The sequence below is a fragment of the Platalea leucorodia genome, assembly GCF_965183815.1.
Source record: "Platalea leucorodia genome assembly, chromosome: 3".
In the NCBI taxonomy this organism is placed as follows: domain Eukaryota; kingdom Metazoa; phylum Chordata; class Aves; order Pelecaniformes; family Threskiornithidae; genus Platalea; species Platalea leucorodia.
The window spans coordinates 2351008-2366522 of record NC_138825.1 but is presented as its reverse complement, the minus strand read 5'-3'; the positions used below and the strand labels follow the sequence as shown (position 1 = coordinate 2366522).

Below are 15515 nucleotides of genomic sequence, written 5' to 3'. Positions count from 1 at the left end.
AAGCCTTTCACCATTGTCTTGCTCCACAACAGGCAACAGTCCTGCAAGGTGCTGCAGCACAGGGGCAGACCCCAAACCCGCAGCCACACCCTCAAGTGGAGCAGTGGCCAAAGGGATTTTAATCAGGCAAATGCATCCTCACACAACAGCAAGAGACAGCTCGTGTTTCTCCCTAACAGAAATAGGAAAGCAGCAAAGGAAATATATCAGGCCTTAAAGTTATAATTCCTTTAAAATTTGTCAAATATTGAAGGCAATAGTGAGTGCAGTCCCACTAGCTTATGGGTTACCACACAGGAAAATCCCAGACAATAACTGGTTTTGTTTTTTAAACTGCATAAAAAAATATATTTATCTTATTTTACATACATTTTCTTTGCATTACATGCTGGATCAGAAAGGTACTTACCCAAACAAGGGTCTTTGCCTTGTTTTAGGAACCACCTTCCCAAAAGGACGCCCACCCTCCATCTGCAACTGCCATTTGCTCAGTTTTCATCCCTGGGTAAGTAATTCAGGCCCTCAGGTCATTTCAGACCTATTTGTATTCCTTGGTATTTAAATATGATTACAACAGGAGTGATGATAAAATTAGACAGCCAAAGGTCTGCATGGCCTCATAGGTTGGTACAGAGAGGAGCCCTGAGCAGTGCTCAGCCCTCAGATGGGGTTTTTGGGGAGAGGTTGCCAGAGTACAAACCATTTTAGCCTGGGCACCCAAAAACTGAATTGACAGTAAATGAGCACACACATCTGGAAGCTTTGTGCATTACACATGATGTTCACTTAGGCTTCTTTTTCATAGAATCGTTGAGGTTGGAAAAGACCCTTAAGATCATCGAGTCCAACCGTTAACCTATCACTGCCAAGTCCATCACTATACCGTGTCCTTGAGAAACTTAAACTAACCGAAGATACAGGTCACAAGAGTCATTCGTAGTGTTAGAAGTGGTGCTAATTCAGTTTTGAACACAGGTATCCAAAAATTATCCCATGCAGGCAGAGTGCTTTTGCATTTATTTTTGTTGAACTCTAGCTGTTTTGTTAAGAATACAGCACGGAATGCTCAGCGTTCATGTAAATGCCTGAAAAGGCTTAAAATCACAGCTCTACGTCCTCCTTTTTAAGCCATGGACTTAGCGGCTCTTCAACCACTCTTCACTCATTACACACACACAAAGGGGAGAGCACTCTTGTAAAATTTACCATTTGTGTAGATTTTCCCCCCCTCACTTCAAATAAAAAAATTATTTTCTGTGCCACTCATTCATCCTTGCAAGTTTTATATTGGCCATATTTTGTTTGATCACACTGAAGAGGTAAGGTGGGGATTTATCTCAAGGATTCGAGAGCTATGAAGTAATATGTAACGAAAAACAAACTGTTTTCTATTATTCCACAAATATTCAGTCTATCTTCTGAAGTTTCCCAGCAAGCTGTGGAGGAGTTGCGTGGGCAGAAGCTGCGCTCTGCGGGCATCGCTGTAAAACAGCTGGAACCCAGCTTGGACTGCAACAGGAGAAGCATCTCCCTTGGCCAGCTAACCAGCGCCATCGTATGGCAGAAGGTTAAGGAAAGATGCACGAAACAACTCGTTTTAGGGTCTCCCTCTCTCCAGGGAGCTCGCTGCAAACGTGGGCAGAGTAGCCTCAATTTCTTCACTACGGAAAGGTCAGGGCATGATGAGACCCCTCAAGGGTCTTCCAAAAAGACTCCACCAAAGACGCGCAGCACAAAGGATCGTCTCCAAGGTGAAAATGTGATGTTTCACACTGCTCTGCGGGAAACATTGTTATCCAGTAAAAGGCTTAAAAACAGTAACTCTCACTGTAGAGATGTAGAAATCCCTCTGGTTTTCTAGAGAGGCCAAAGACGATTAAGCGACACATCTTAAGGAAAGAGAAACTTTATTGCCAGAAGAGGTAACTTTTAAAGCCTTTTACTGAGCTCTGCAAGGCATCCTCTCAGCCAGGATTTGGGATAACAAAAGAAGGAGACTTCCAAACATGAACAATGGCACTGCCAGAGATCTACAAGGCCATGGCTGCACTGCTTTGGGAGATGCTCTCTGTTCCTGCTTGCAGGGAGTTCGTTAATAAGAAACTCTTTCCCTCAATATTGTTTCTCCAACCTCACCAGCCACTGCCTCAGTTAAGGGGACCACTCTCCCACACTTACACCTAGTGGTACTCACCCTGCTTTTACACATTGCTACATTTACAAGTTCCCCCCCCCTTTATGACATTCCTCCTTTTTCTAACCCAAGTGCCCTCATTTATGACAATACAACAAACGAGGAACAAGCATTTCAGGTCCATCTACTCATTCGTTTCCTCTGTGAAACCCCATGAGCATCCCCCAGCTCCCCAGCACAAGCCTCAGCCCCAGCTCAATACCCACCTCCAAACCTTATTTACCATTTTAAAAAGGGCATTTACATCAAAGATACTATATGAACACTTAAAAGAAATATTTGCAGGATCTCAAACGCTACACCAAATGGGCCTATGTATGTACTCAGTAAGTAAACACACATGCAGTGATTACATTTTACCCACCACTTTAAGGTTAAGCACAAATAGTTTCTACATCTCTTCTGTACATCTAGGTTTTGCTATTCAACTACAGCAAACTCTGTTCAATTCTTATTAATCCCTCCTGAACCATACTCAAAATAGCCATCTCCAGACTCATCCTGCTCATGCAGAGGTGACCCACCTTCCTCCACACCAAGCCACAGGCTGCAGGTGACCAGCAGAGCACAGGAGTGGTACCCCGTGCAGTACTAAGCCTTAGAGGACTGTAGAAAGAAGACAGGACCCCTATACAGTACCACCGCCTGCCCCGAACACTGACGGGAAACACTTCTCTTTCCAGGGGAGCTGGGGAAAGAGAAAGGAGCTCAACAGAAAGTGGCATAAAACATGACGGTTACTCCTTTGAGAGGACAGACTTTGTTACAGGGAATAATCTTCCTTTAAGCAGGGGATGCATTAACGCAATCTTGCAACATGTGATTTTAGAAGAACCTGGACTTAAAGCATCAGATTAAATGAATTGAGGTGGCTTCAGCTGCCAAAGGACCCAAATCCGCAACTCCCAGAAACAGTTACAGCACTGCTTCAGTAATTGGCCTAGGCCATTAAAGTTCCTGGGAAGAAGAATTACAAACCAAGTAATTTCCAAGTAATACAGAGGCTTTTCTATCAGCATAGATAACAATTTCTATTAGCAGCACACAGGTACTCCCCGTCATCCTACAGAACTGCTCCTGTGAGTTCACATTAACATGTTCTAGTCAAAGCCTATGCACAGCTACAAAGTCCCTGCACCTAAATACACGAGCTTTCACTAGAGACCCTCAGTTTTAAAGACTGCTCCCACCCTATGCACCTGCCCAGCCCATTTTTAACCTGCCAGAAAATTGCAAGAGACCCAGTTGTCCAAGTTTTTTCACATAAAGCATATCTTAAAGCTGTCTCATTGGAAACACATCACATCCCATACACCAGCAGGATACCTTGGTTGAAAACAGGTTGCTGAACATAAGACCATTTTATTCTCAACTTAATACAATAGATAGGACAAAGGAAAACCCAGGTAAACATGAAGGAGTTGCACTCCACTCATTCAAGCAAGAAGCCTGTCCTTTTCTTTGTTGTTTTGTCTGTTTTGTTTTCTACCACAACTGGAAGACAATAGCAACTGTTTTGCTAAAGTCTCTCACTAATTTTACATTTCACAGTAACAAAAATGATAACTCAAATGTCTTAGAAGTTTATTACCCAAAAGGATAAAAAAAGTATGACAGACTATACATGTCTATTACACTGTGGGTATGATAGACTATATGCAAACATACAGGGTATATACACACACAGAGTTTGATTACTCCCATATACAAATAGCTTTCCTAGAGAAAAAATGAAAAAAATATATTTTCTCTGATAATTGTTCAATCCTCTGCCTTGCTTACGTTTGATAGGGTCCTCGGGACTCAATAAAAAACAAATATGCCCAGCTTCTTCAGAAATCACAGCACTGGTTTACAAAAAGAGGAGTTGCAAGTACAACCATTTCTTACAGGTTCAAACACTCACCTAACAGAGATACTTGGTTGTAGACATCTCCAACTTACTCAGCAGGCCAGCAACACTCAGGAGGATGACAGGCTTGAATTTAGCTACCTACAGCCTCTGTTTAAACCCATCCTCTGTTCCCATGAACAAGGCACACACAGTGCTGCTCCATCACACCTCCTTCCTGCTCAGGGAGCAGAGCAGCACACAGCCCACTAGTACCCAGAACAGGAAAGAAGGAAGACTGGTGCTGCCCTAAAATAGGGTGAGACACAGGTGCCCCACCAGGGTAATACAAGCCAGGAGTCAGATGGGTGTGGCTGGGTAGTTTGTTTAATGCAATCAGCCCACCTTCCTATTTCTGCTCCAAAATCCCTCATTCAAATAAAAGATTACATCCACCTGCCACAGGAGGTTTGATTACTAAGTTCATCCAAATGAGTTTTCTGGAGAAAACAGGGAAATTTACTCAAGTAATCACTATAGCTAGTGCAAGCTAAGGAAATCTAGCAGCATCTGAAAGCTATTACAAGAGATACAGCAGGAAATTAACGTAGAGCTAAACATGACAAGAATAGGGGGAGAAGATCAAGTAAAAGAGAAAAGAAGTTGCTTTAAAATCTCTATTTCAATATATACTCCTAAGGCTTCTTTAGAAAGTTAGGATGAGAGCTATCTATCTTGCTAAAACAAGTTTACTAGTTCAAAAAAAGTTACTTGCTCAGATGTAGCATATGAACAGGCTCCTAGGGCTATTTAACGCTGGTCCTAGTCAAGTTCAATAATTGGTCTTTATAGCTTGTAATGAAATCAGCAGGTTGAGGTGTCTTACCTGGGCATGGTGGTATGGCTGGAGCGCTACTGGGAAACTTTACTGGAACAGTAACAGGCACAATTTCTTTATCAGCGTTGTCCTTATCTGTAATAAGGGCAAAAAAGGAGGAAAATAAATCACTGTTGGGGTATTTTTTTTTATTTTTAAGGTAAGTGCTATTTTTGTCATTCACTATGAGTTGCTTTCATAGAGCCAGGTTTGCGCAATGGGTTCCACTTAAAAAATTAAAACAAATGAAATAATAAGTGCATATAACTTCATGCTAAAACTATTTAAGGAGCTCAATTTAATCTTATAACATGAAGTAGTATATAAATTTAAGCTCAGGAGAAAGCAGAGCTATAAGAAGCCATCTAGTAGAAGAGCGTATGCAAAATGGTACCTGCCTCTTGCTATGGAGTTTGGTTGTATGCTTACCATTCACTTAAAATATGCACGCAACGCTTTTTTCAAGTGTCTGTGGCTTTTGTTTTGTTTTGTTTAAATGCTTTTCTCTCTACTAGGGAGGCAGCACTTTAAATGAGATATTTATTTAGCTGTAGGATGAGGAGCAGGCTATGGATAGAATTGGGTGATCAACTACAGATGTATCCTGGCCAAAATAAATAAGTGGCTTAAGTCTAAATGGATTGTAACTAATTCCCCCATGGAACTTGGGAAACTTTAACGTAGATGAGTTTTCTGCTGCTAGCCCACAAGTTGCACCAGCAAACCTGGTGAGCTGGAGAGGATGGCGCATAGATGTACGGGCCAAAAGGGAGCTGCTTAAGCTGCTGCTGAAAGAAATGCTTACTTTTAATAACTACCATGGGATAAATATCGGTAAGACTCATATAGCATAAGAAGATGGAATAATGTCATTACAGATATTAAACATCTTTATTTCAGTGTGGCAGAGGCTGCTAGAAAAGGCTCAAAAACTACTGCCAGCCTCCTGTAAGCTTGACTAATGATCCAAAGCATATTAAAACTATTGAAGCCAAGTCGATATATTTACTCGGTGATTTCCACAGACACTTACACGTACGCATCCAAACTGTTTGGGTGTTTCAAAGAGCAGAAAGCTCTGGCGAATTCAGCATTTTTCTTAATGGAGCTCCTCTGAGTAAATGTCTCCCAGGAGAAACTCGCAGGCTTTGTATGACTTGGGAGACTTTGAAACAGTTATAGCAGAGCTTTCTGAAGAAGTAATGTAATATTCTTTAAGAAATTTGCATTTGTACATTATTGTGGAGGTTAAAGTTTCAAATACAACAAAGAAATCTCTACTCTGAAATCCCACTTTACAAAAAAGAGGTACTAAGGATGGACTCTAGAAATTCTTGGCAGGCTCAAGCTTTTTATGCTAAATAGCTGCAGGTATCCACACTGGTCTTGATTTTTTTGTTGTTATTGTTTGTTTTGGGGTTGTTTTGGGGTTGTTTTGTTCATTTCCAATTGATTCATCTTACTTTCAAATGGAATAACTTTCCCAGGTAAGCACAAAGCCATAGCCTGCAGAAGCAGAACGTGTACTGTGGGTGCCCTTCTGAATGGGGCAAGAAATGGGGTAAATGGTGGCAGTCGCAGCTACTGAGACTGAAACGTAGGAAAAGGGTCTGGTGGTGGTCAGGGGAGCTGTTCTGGGGGGGACATGCCTCATATTGCGGCACTATAGGAACAACCTCCACCACAGAAAGAGATTTTGACCTCCAGGCTCCCTCTCTGTGGGGTTTGCTAGGAGGGTAGCGTGGCTAACCCACCCTCAAGGCTACTGGGAGAGAAAAGCCTGCTTGGGTGATCTCTGATTTCTGGGTGGAGAAAGATTTTGGGAGGGGCTTTAGTCCTAGACATTGTTCCAAGGAGAATGCGTACAAATTTTAATTAGCATTTTCAGCGTGCCCTTAGGACTTTGGATGGATATATTTTCAACAAAATAGCAAAGAGAAATCTATCTCCGCATGTGCTGTCACCAGAGCTGAGATTAGCCCTTATTTATGATTGCTGAACATCTGTGGGTAGGGCGTTCACAGCAGAGGGCCCTTGGCTCTGAGCTTGTTTTTTCTCTTGATGAGGAGTCCGAATGTGTTGGTCTTCAGAGCATGGTGCATGGACCATTGATTTGCCAAGACTGGTCTTCTTTTAGGAAGACAATAATGGGAAATACAGTCAGTAAAGTGTGATCTCCCTAGGTGAGACCTGAATAAAAGTATTTGTGGAGGTTAATTGTAGAAAGCAATCTCGTCAGCATGTGCGGAGTGTGGTGTTGTATAGTACGAAAAGATGAAGCATCTGTGCTAAACAGGACTGTAAAAACACTTTTTCAGTATTTTTTGCCTCCTGAAATGTTGGTGGGTGGTTCATGAGCCATAGCTTTGAAGTTCCACTGCAAAACACGTTTATTCCCAGTTTACTGGCATCAGCTGCGCATAAGCAGAAGTTTGGAAGGAAAACATGTCTCTTATCCTAATTCCAAACTAGAAGGGGGAAATGTGAATGGAGAAATTAGTGACGTGTGTTCTGGGGTGGTGGTTACTATTATTATTATTATATATCATTAAACTGAATATGGGTCTGCGTGGAAAAAAATACCAGAGAAAAAATTTAGCAAAGAGAGAGATAAAGTGCAAATCTTGCTGAACAAATGAATAATATTTTTGCTTTTTCATGAGGTTAAACATGAATTTGGTTTGCTGCCTAGTGTCTTGAACTAAATCTGAGTTCTTGTATCCTTTTTCTCTTACAGGGGTATGGCCATAACATGTTAGCCCGTGACGGTTATGAAGCGCATACGCTTAAGGCTTCTCATTTTGGTGAGTGTGGAAAAAGCTATCTAATAATTTTGGTTTAAGTCAAAAGATCTATTTTCAATGCTCTCTGCCGTTTGTGAACTGTTTAACTCTTCTAATGCATGTTCAAATGGAAAAAATAACAAGGTTATTCATTATTTTTAAAAGAATCATCTGAAAAACATTTTTTTTTATGTTTATTCTGGACTTTTTTTTACAACCATACATAATCTCAGCTATAGAATTCATTCTTCGGTACAAGTTATGTGGATGAATGGCTTTTTTAAAGTTGAAGCATATATTTTGCATGGCTGCTTCTCAAGAGTTTAAAAGTTATGCCATTTCTCTAAGATGTCAGAACAATGTCAGAATACAAGTTATGACTGTGTGCTATTGCCGAGGACAGAATGTCACGGTTTCTTTTATATCAAAATTATTGAGACAAATTGTCAGATACTTGGAGCTAATGCAAAAGTGTTTATTGCGTGCTGGTTACTGCCGATAGCAAAAGCGTTCAAGAAAAACACTTTTCACACTAATTCTGTGTCTTGTTGTCCTTTGTGGTGAATGAACAGTGCCTGTTAGAATGATCTTTACTTCTAGATCACTTTTAAGTCATCCTTACATATTCCTCTAAACCTTTGTTATGCTGCAACATCAGTCTGTTCAACCTCAACACACATATATCACTTTGTGTTCGTTCTCCATGAAATGCTACCCTGCTGTCTCTTCTCTGCTTGTCACTTGTATCATGTAATTCTCTGCTTTAAGTGTGTTGGTTGGCTTCCCCAATTGAATTTAAGCTTTAAAAGCCCTAAGTAACCACCTTCTGTGCTTAACAGAAGACAAGATTTGTGTTGCTCTTGTCTCTTGTATTACATGAATGCTTCCAACCACTCCTTTAAGAAATCAAATACACTTTTCTAACAGTATAAAGCTGTGAACAGTTATTTGCCATGAGCTAGAGAACAGTAATGAGTAATAATGACATAAAAATCTTTCCAAACAATCATCTGTTTGTCAGCAGCAAAGCAAATGTGAATTCAGGCAAACATGGTGAACGTTCTTGCTTTGCCACCTAATATATTTTTGTACCAAATAAAACTGCACCAATGAATTCTGAATCTGGATAAAGTTAACGGTCCTTTTGCCTAGGCCAAATCCTAAGTTTCTGGATCATTTGTCTTATTTCTGTCTTCTGTGTCTTGCCAAAAAGATAAGAAACATGTTGGCACAGAAGAAAAATTATTACTTGGACTGTTCTTGCAGCCAATGAATCTGTTTTCTATAAATGCAGCTTTAACAGAAAAATCCAGTTAAGTAAACAGAAAAGATTAGTAAACAACAAGCAATATCAAAATAGCACTGGAATCAAACTAGTAATAAATGGCATTAATTTTTTTTATTAAATAACCCCTAAATTTAAATTGTTAACTCCAGATGACAGATGAGTTTAAGATGAATTGTGACAGTTTGTATTAATTTAATCCTGCATGGATCTCAGTGTTGGGGTGATCAGATCTCCGTGATCATGTTACTGTTCATTCATGCTCACAGACATAAATAATAATTACTAATCACTTTTGCATTATACAACAGAGCAATAATCTGTCTGAGGAATAATTAATGTATGAACAAAACCACTGTCCTGTAAACACAACTTTCTGTTGCACTCTGACCATGTAACAGCACAACAAATATTTTAACTGGCAAGCCTTTGTAATAAGCAATAACAACTGTTGTAACTCTCCTCTTGCACTTTGAAAAATATTTTGACATTGCTAGCTTAAGAGTGCTAAGGATCACTGTTCTTGCCTTAACTGAGGAGAGAAGCGCGGAATGGCGTGGTGGAGTGATCCCTTCAGTTACTTGAGATGAGCGTGACCTTGAAGTTTGGTGCGAGTCTCTCAACACTGTTGCCATGCTCCAGTTGCCAGACCCTGCTACAGGATCTATGGTTAATACAGATGTAAGATTAATTACTAAAATGATTCAGGGGGCTTAATGACAATTCTTCATTTTGAAATGGGAGTGGGTGGGTGTTGTGGGTGTATTATAGTTTTGAAAACAAGAGGCACAGAACAAGGTCTTTTGGGCAAAAGAATTCCAAATATATGTATTTTTCCTTTCAAGTGTGAGTTTAAGCCAGCACTGACTCATTCAGCCATGCTTCTAAAGGAAGGGCCCTGAATTTTTGACTGACTGCGTAACATGTAATAACTTTTCCACACCAGGCCTTGCAGCTGCTGTCGCTCAGCAGCGATACCGGGCCGAAGGGGGTGGCTGCTGAGCCGGGGGCAGCCAGACGAGGCCTCCCGGGCGCCAAGCTGCCACAAACTCCCCTGAGGCACCAACGGCGGGAAGGAGGCAGCAGCCCTGGTGCAGCAGTCCTCTCCCTCACTCTGGGCTCCTGTTTGGGCTGATGGCCCCCAAATTTTAGTCTGAGCCGGTTCTGAAGCCGTCTCGTACCCGGGGGCCGCCACGGAGCTTTTTCTGCCACTTTTTACCTCAGAATTCTCGGCAGAGCTCCGCCGGGGGCCCGGAGCCGCCGCGTTCGCGCGCTCTCCGCCGCCTGACCCTTCTCGGCTGCCGTGGCCGGCGGGGCTCCGCCAGGGGGCGCAGGCACGCGCTCGCGCTGCCGAATCGAAACCAAACCGCCGGTACGAGAGCCAATCCGCTTCGAGCTTACTGCGCGGCAGCCCGCCCCCGCACCGCCTCCGGCAGCCAATCGGGTGGCGGCTGCCGCTGGGGGTTGCCCCTTCCTGCCCACCGGCGCGATGGCCGCCACCACGAGCTGTCGCCGCGTCGCGCTCGGCGGTTTGGCCGTTGGCGGCGGGGCCGCGGCGCGATGGCGGCGGCTGCTGCTACCGGACGGCTGCGTGCTGCGGCTGGCGCCTGCCCGCGGCGCCGCAGCGGAGCCCGGGCCCTGCCGGACGGTGACGGTGGAGGTGGGGGGCAGGTGAGGGGCTCTCCGCGCCCTGAGGGAGCGGCGGGGAGGCGTTCCGGGTGTTCCCCGCTCCCTGAGCCTGGGCTGAGGAGTGGCTTTCGGAACCGGCGCTGGGCAGGGGGCCGGCAGACCCCACGGCCCCGGAGTCGGTGGAGAGCGCTGTCCGGGGCGGTGGGTTAAGCAAACGTGAGGAGAAACTGCCGCTGACATCCCTGCGTGGCGTTCCTTCTTCACAGGGGGTGAAGGGCAGGTGTCTTTCCTTCCCTTTCCCGCACGGAAAAGGGAATATTCTGCAGCTGTGGTGGGAAACGGTGTTTCGTGGGTGTGCAGGCAGCTCCCCTTTTCTCGTCAGGGTACAGCAGGGCTCTGCCTGTGTTTTCTAGTGGCAGGGCTGTAAAACCCAGCTTGAACGGGTGGGTGGTTCATCTTCCAGTGCCAGCAAAGCATTTTGTGTCAAAGCCGTAGATGTGCCTTTAGGTGACATCTGATGTGACTGTGAGCCTTTGCTTCTAGGTGAAAGAAGCAGGATATCTGAGGCAAAAGGGGCAAAGAAGCTGGGGCAGGGTCTGGAGCGCAGGTCTTATGAGGAGCAGCTGAGGGAGCTGGGGGGGCTCAGCCTGGAGAAGAGGAGGCTGAGGGGAGCCCTCATCGCTCTCTACAACTGCCTGAAAGGAGGCTGGAGCCAGGGGGGGTCGGCCTCTTCTCCCCAGGAACAAGCAATGGGACGAGAGGGAATGGCCTCAAGTTGCACCAGGGCAGGTTTAGATTGGATATTAGGAAAGATTTCTTCACCGAAAGGGTTGTCAAGCGCTGGCACAGGCTGCCCAGGGAGGTGGTTGAGTCCCCATCCCTGGAGGTATTTAAAAGCTGGGGAGATGTGGTGCTGAGGGACATGGTTTAGCGGTGGGCTTGGCAGTGCTGGGTTAACGGTTGGACTTGATCATCTTTAAAGGTCTTTTCCAACCTAAACAATTCTATGATTCTAATAAAAGCACATTAAAGTAAAGGGACTTGGTCATTTTTTGTCGGAGAGTTTAAATTTCCATATCTAGTGAGGATTTTTATGTCTAATATGAAGTGTAGCCAACATTCTGTACAGTAGATGCTGTAGATGAATGCAGACATTGCTGGAAAATTTATTTGAATTCACTGTGATAACATATTTCTTTCTAATAGAAAGATGGAACTGTCTTCTGGAAAACTTGCTAGGTTTGCTGATGGATCTGCTGTTGTTCAGGTAAAAAAAAAAAGTTAAAATTTGTTCAACTTCAAAATTTCTGGATCTGAACAGTCATTGTTAGGACATCAGAGCGTATTCAAAAGATATTGAGCCTCAACTGGCAATTTAATCCCTAATGAATGTACAGCTGTGTTTTGTAGGGGAAAAAAATTGTTTGAAAAGCAAAAATAATGGTGTGAAGCATGGATTTACGTGGTTGTTTTCTGCAAAGAATATTCTGGAATTTTAGTTTGCAAATAAGTTTAGGACTTCAGACAATATTTTGGTTGCAGGTAATTTCAATTTTTTTTTTTTTTTTTCCTTAATCCAGCTAGGTGACACAGCAGTAATGGTCACAGCAGTCAGTAAAACTAAGCCTTCTGCATCTCAGTTTATGCCATTAGTGGTAAGTACTAACGACAAAATTAGTTTTGTGATAACCAGCCTTAGCAGTAGTAATCAATAATTAGTGGAGTTCAGGGTGCTGGGAGGAATGAGGAATGCAAGTAGCAGGCTACAGACCTTGGACTTCAGAGTAGCAGTCTGATAAAATGACTAGACCTATGGATGAGGGATGAGCAGGGGATGTTGTCTACCTTGCCTTTAGCAAGGCTTTCCGCAGAAGCCTTGTGAACTTTGTCTGCCACAACATCCGTGTTAAGACATTATGTTTTAGATCTGTGGAAAACTTTGGATTATGAGGCTCGAAGCATTGTGGTTATTAAGGGTTAATGATTCATGTTCTACCTTGAGGCTGAATAATAGTGAGTTCTGCAGGGGGTCTATCCTGGGTCGCAGCCTGTCTCATACTTGTATGGGTGACCTGGAATTCCTGCTCATCCCGTTCGCAGATGATGCCAGACTAGGGGGGTGCAGATGATACACTCAGAAGCAGGGCTGCCATCCGGAGGGGAGGGACCAGGGGCTGGAGGAATGGGCCGACAGGAACCCTATGAAATTCTACAAGGGCAAACACAAAGTCCTGAACTTGGGGTGTGCTGGTGCCCTGCAGCAGTTCTGGCTGGGGGCTGACTGGCTGGGCAGTCCGTGTATGATCTGGAATGGGGGGGGGGTCCATTTGGGCGTCAGGACAGAGCCTTGAGTAATGTGATCTGAAGTCAGAGCTGACCTTGCTCTGAGCAGGAAATTGGGCTATGGACCTTCTGAGGCGTCCCTTCCAACCTGACTGATTCTGCGGCTCTGAAACCAGTGATCTGTTGTCTTTAGGAATCCCTGTTTTGTTTTTAAAAGGTCGACTATCGTCAGAAAGCTGCTGCAGCAGGAAGAATTCCTACAAACTATCTAAGAAGAGAACTTGGTTCCACTGATAAAGAAATTCTTACAAGCAGAGTAATAGGTAGGCTGAAACATTTTATTTAAAATGTATTTTAAATATTTTGTAATATTCTCATGAATGTTTGAAAAGATGGTAACTTATAACTGCTGTTTGCAGAGTTGATTGTTTCTGCAGTAATGTCAGAAGAAAACAAACTTGTAGTTTCTTGTTTATCAGTACTGATTTTTAAAACAGTATACAAGTGGGGCTGTGCGCATATTCCTTTATATATAAGCCTGGATCTTGAGAAATCTTGTTGTCACCTTTATTATTGTATCTAAGATCTCGTCCTAATTGCAGAGATGTTAGCTCTGCAGTCGCACATCTCTCTGGAGAGGTGGAAGAGACAACCAAGCTAAACTCTGAAATACAGAGGCGGGCTTACTGATTGGTATATACTCATTGTTTCCCTCTTGATCCTGCTTGAAAAGTCATCTCCATCATGGTTATCTCCATGCATGAATAAGATAATACCTTGAAATTCAACACTTATATAAAACTAATGTCAAATACATCAGCATCTTAAGACAGCATGAAAAGAATGAGGAGAGGGAACAGCCTATAAGGCCTGGGCTGTTACACAGTCCTATACACTTGAGACTGAAATAAAATTAATAGGAAATCTACGCATCATGGAAATAATGCAGCATTTTAAACATGCATGCTTTTATTGCTTTTCTTTGTTTGAGGACTATGTCCCTTCATTGAAGGTATTTCTGGTGAAATGCTATTTAATAGATGATTTGCATCCTAAAGCACAGAAGACTTTTTTCCATGTTTTTTCCATGTGTTACCTGACGGTGGGTATGCTTGCCCAAATACCTCTTGTTTTACTCTGAGTGCTATTGAATTTTTAGAGTTGATTGTGTGTCATGCTAAATTTCCTTCTGGGTTCTCTGCCTTTTCTCCTTGTTTTTTGTTTGTTTGGGTCTTTCACTTGAACTGTTCTGTCAGTTTCTCGTAGGGTTGTTACATGACAAACCAAATACTAACTACTGAAACCCAAATACTACTTAGACTTTGAATATTTCTTTTGCAGATCGGTCAATCAGACCACTCTTTCCAGTAGGCTACTTTTATGATACACAGGTAGGTCACGCTCGCTGTCCTTAACTATAGCTGCCTTCAGAATGGAAAACTTGGGTGTGTCCCATGAAAATTTCACATGATATAGGCGCTGTTTTAAGAAAAGCAGTTTTCATTAGCATCCAGGAGAGGTTTACACTTTGAAAAACAGTCTAATAGTGTAATGCTGCTTTTTAGTTTGTCATCCCCTGGTCTTAAATTATTTCTATTACATGCTAGTTTCCAAATTTTGTTGTAGAGATACAGGAACAAAGTTCAAATATCCTCTGTACAACAGAGGAAAGAAAGGCTAACAGTATATGTTATATGATACGATATTATCCATTAGTGGGATTTTTTGTGAGCTTTCTAGTTTAAATAGCTGAACAATTTTAATTTGCAGTATAGGCTTGTATAAATATGTGGAATGTTTTGTTTCATTGTCCTTAGCTTTGTATTGACAGCTAATAAAAATGTATAGGTCAAAATTATTTATTGTCTTTTATCTTATGCCAGATCCTTTGTAATCTTTTAGCAGTAGATGGTGTGAATGATCCTGATGTTCTGGCAATTAATGGAGGTAAGAGGACTGTTAAAAATTACTGCTTGAGTGTGATTTAATGTGATCCGTTTTTTTCTAATACAGATTTTTCTCTCTTCATTCTAGCTTCTGCAGCACTTGCATTATCTGATATCCCATGGAATGGTCCTATTGGTAAGTAAATATCTTGAAATGATGAATGTTTTGAACATAATGGAAGACTTAAACCAGAGTTCATGCTTTCTTTTTTAACAAGAATCTGAATCTAAAGTCCGTTATCTCTTGTTTCAAGTATTGAAAATAATTTTACAATGGACAGGCTTATTGCACTTCAAAGCATTATTTTTCCTGGACTAAGTATACTTTCTGATGGACTTATAATCCAGAAATAGTATAGTATAGAGATGAATAACTTGTTTTTTTTTCTTTAGAGAAACCTAGTCTTGAAAAGCATTGTTTAGAAAATAGCTGGATAAGAATACTTTTTCTCCAGGAACTCAAGAAGAGCTTTATTTCCTTGTGAATATTTTTTGGGAAGAGAAATGATCTAGCCCAGAACAAATATTTAGCTGTATTTTCCTTTCACCTGCGTTTTTTCTGGAAAACGTGCTCAAATGACTAAAAAAACCCAATAGACTTACAGCCCTGTGTATAATGCTACTTGGCATTATATGCCCTACCCAGTAATACTAGCCAAAAGAAATTCAAGAATAGAGAATTTTGCC

The 15515-nt window shown here is 42.3% G+C and overlaps 1 protein-coding gene across 10 annotated transcripts in view; it reads left to right on the top strand.

Annotated features, from left to right (window-relative positions):
- Nucleotides 1-10459: 10459 nt before the first annotated feature.
- PNPT1 (polyribonucleotide nucleotidyltransferase 1) overlaps nucleotides 10460-15515 on the top strand; it is a gene marked incomplete at its 5' end in the record, with an annotated part of 32356 nt that continues 27300 nt past the window's right edge. For 8 of the 10 annotated variants that reach the window (XR_014227725.1, XR_014227726.1, XR_014227727.1 and 5 more), the window contains 7 exons: nucleotides 10460-10641; nucleotides 11806-11866; nucleotides 12180-12254; nucleotides 13100-13205; nucleotides 14224-14273; nucleotides 14766-14829; nucleotides 14917-14964. Coding sequence is in view for 5 of the 10 variants with exons in the window: in XM_082307436.1 (XP_082163562.1) it covers nucleotides 10460-10641; nucleotides 11806-11866; nucleotides 12180-12254; nucleotides 13100-13205; nucleotides 14224-14273; nucleotides 14766-14829; nucleotides 14917-14964 (586 nt within the window). The remainder of the gene's footprint in view (nucleotides 10642-11805; nucleotides 11867-12179; nucleotides 12255-13099; nucleotides 13206-14223; nucleotides 14274-14765; nucleotides 14830-14916; nucleotides 14965-15515) is intronic. The other 2 variants (XM_082307435.1, XM_082307438.1) reach the window with 2 other exon arrangements.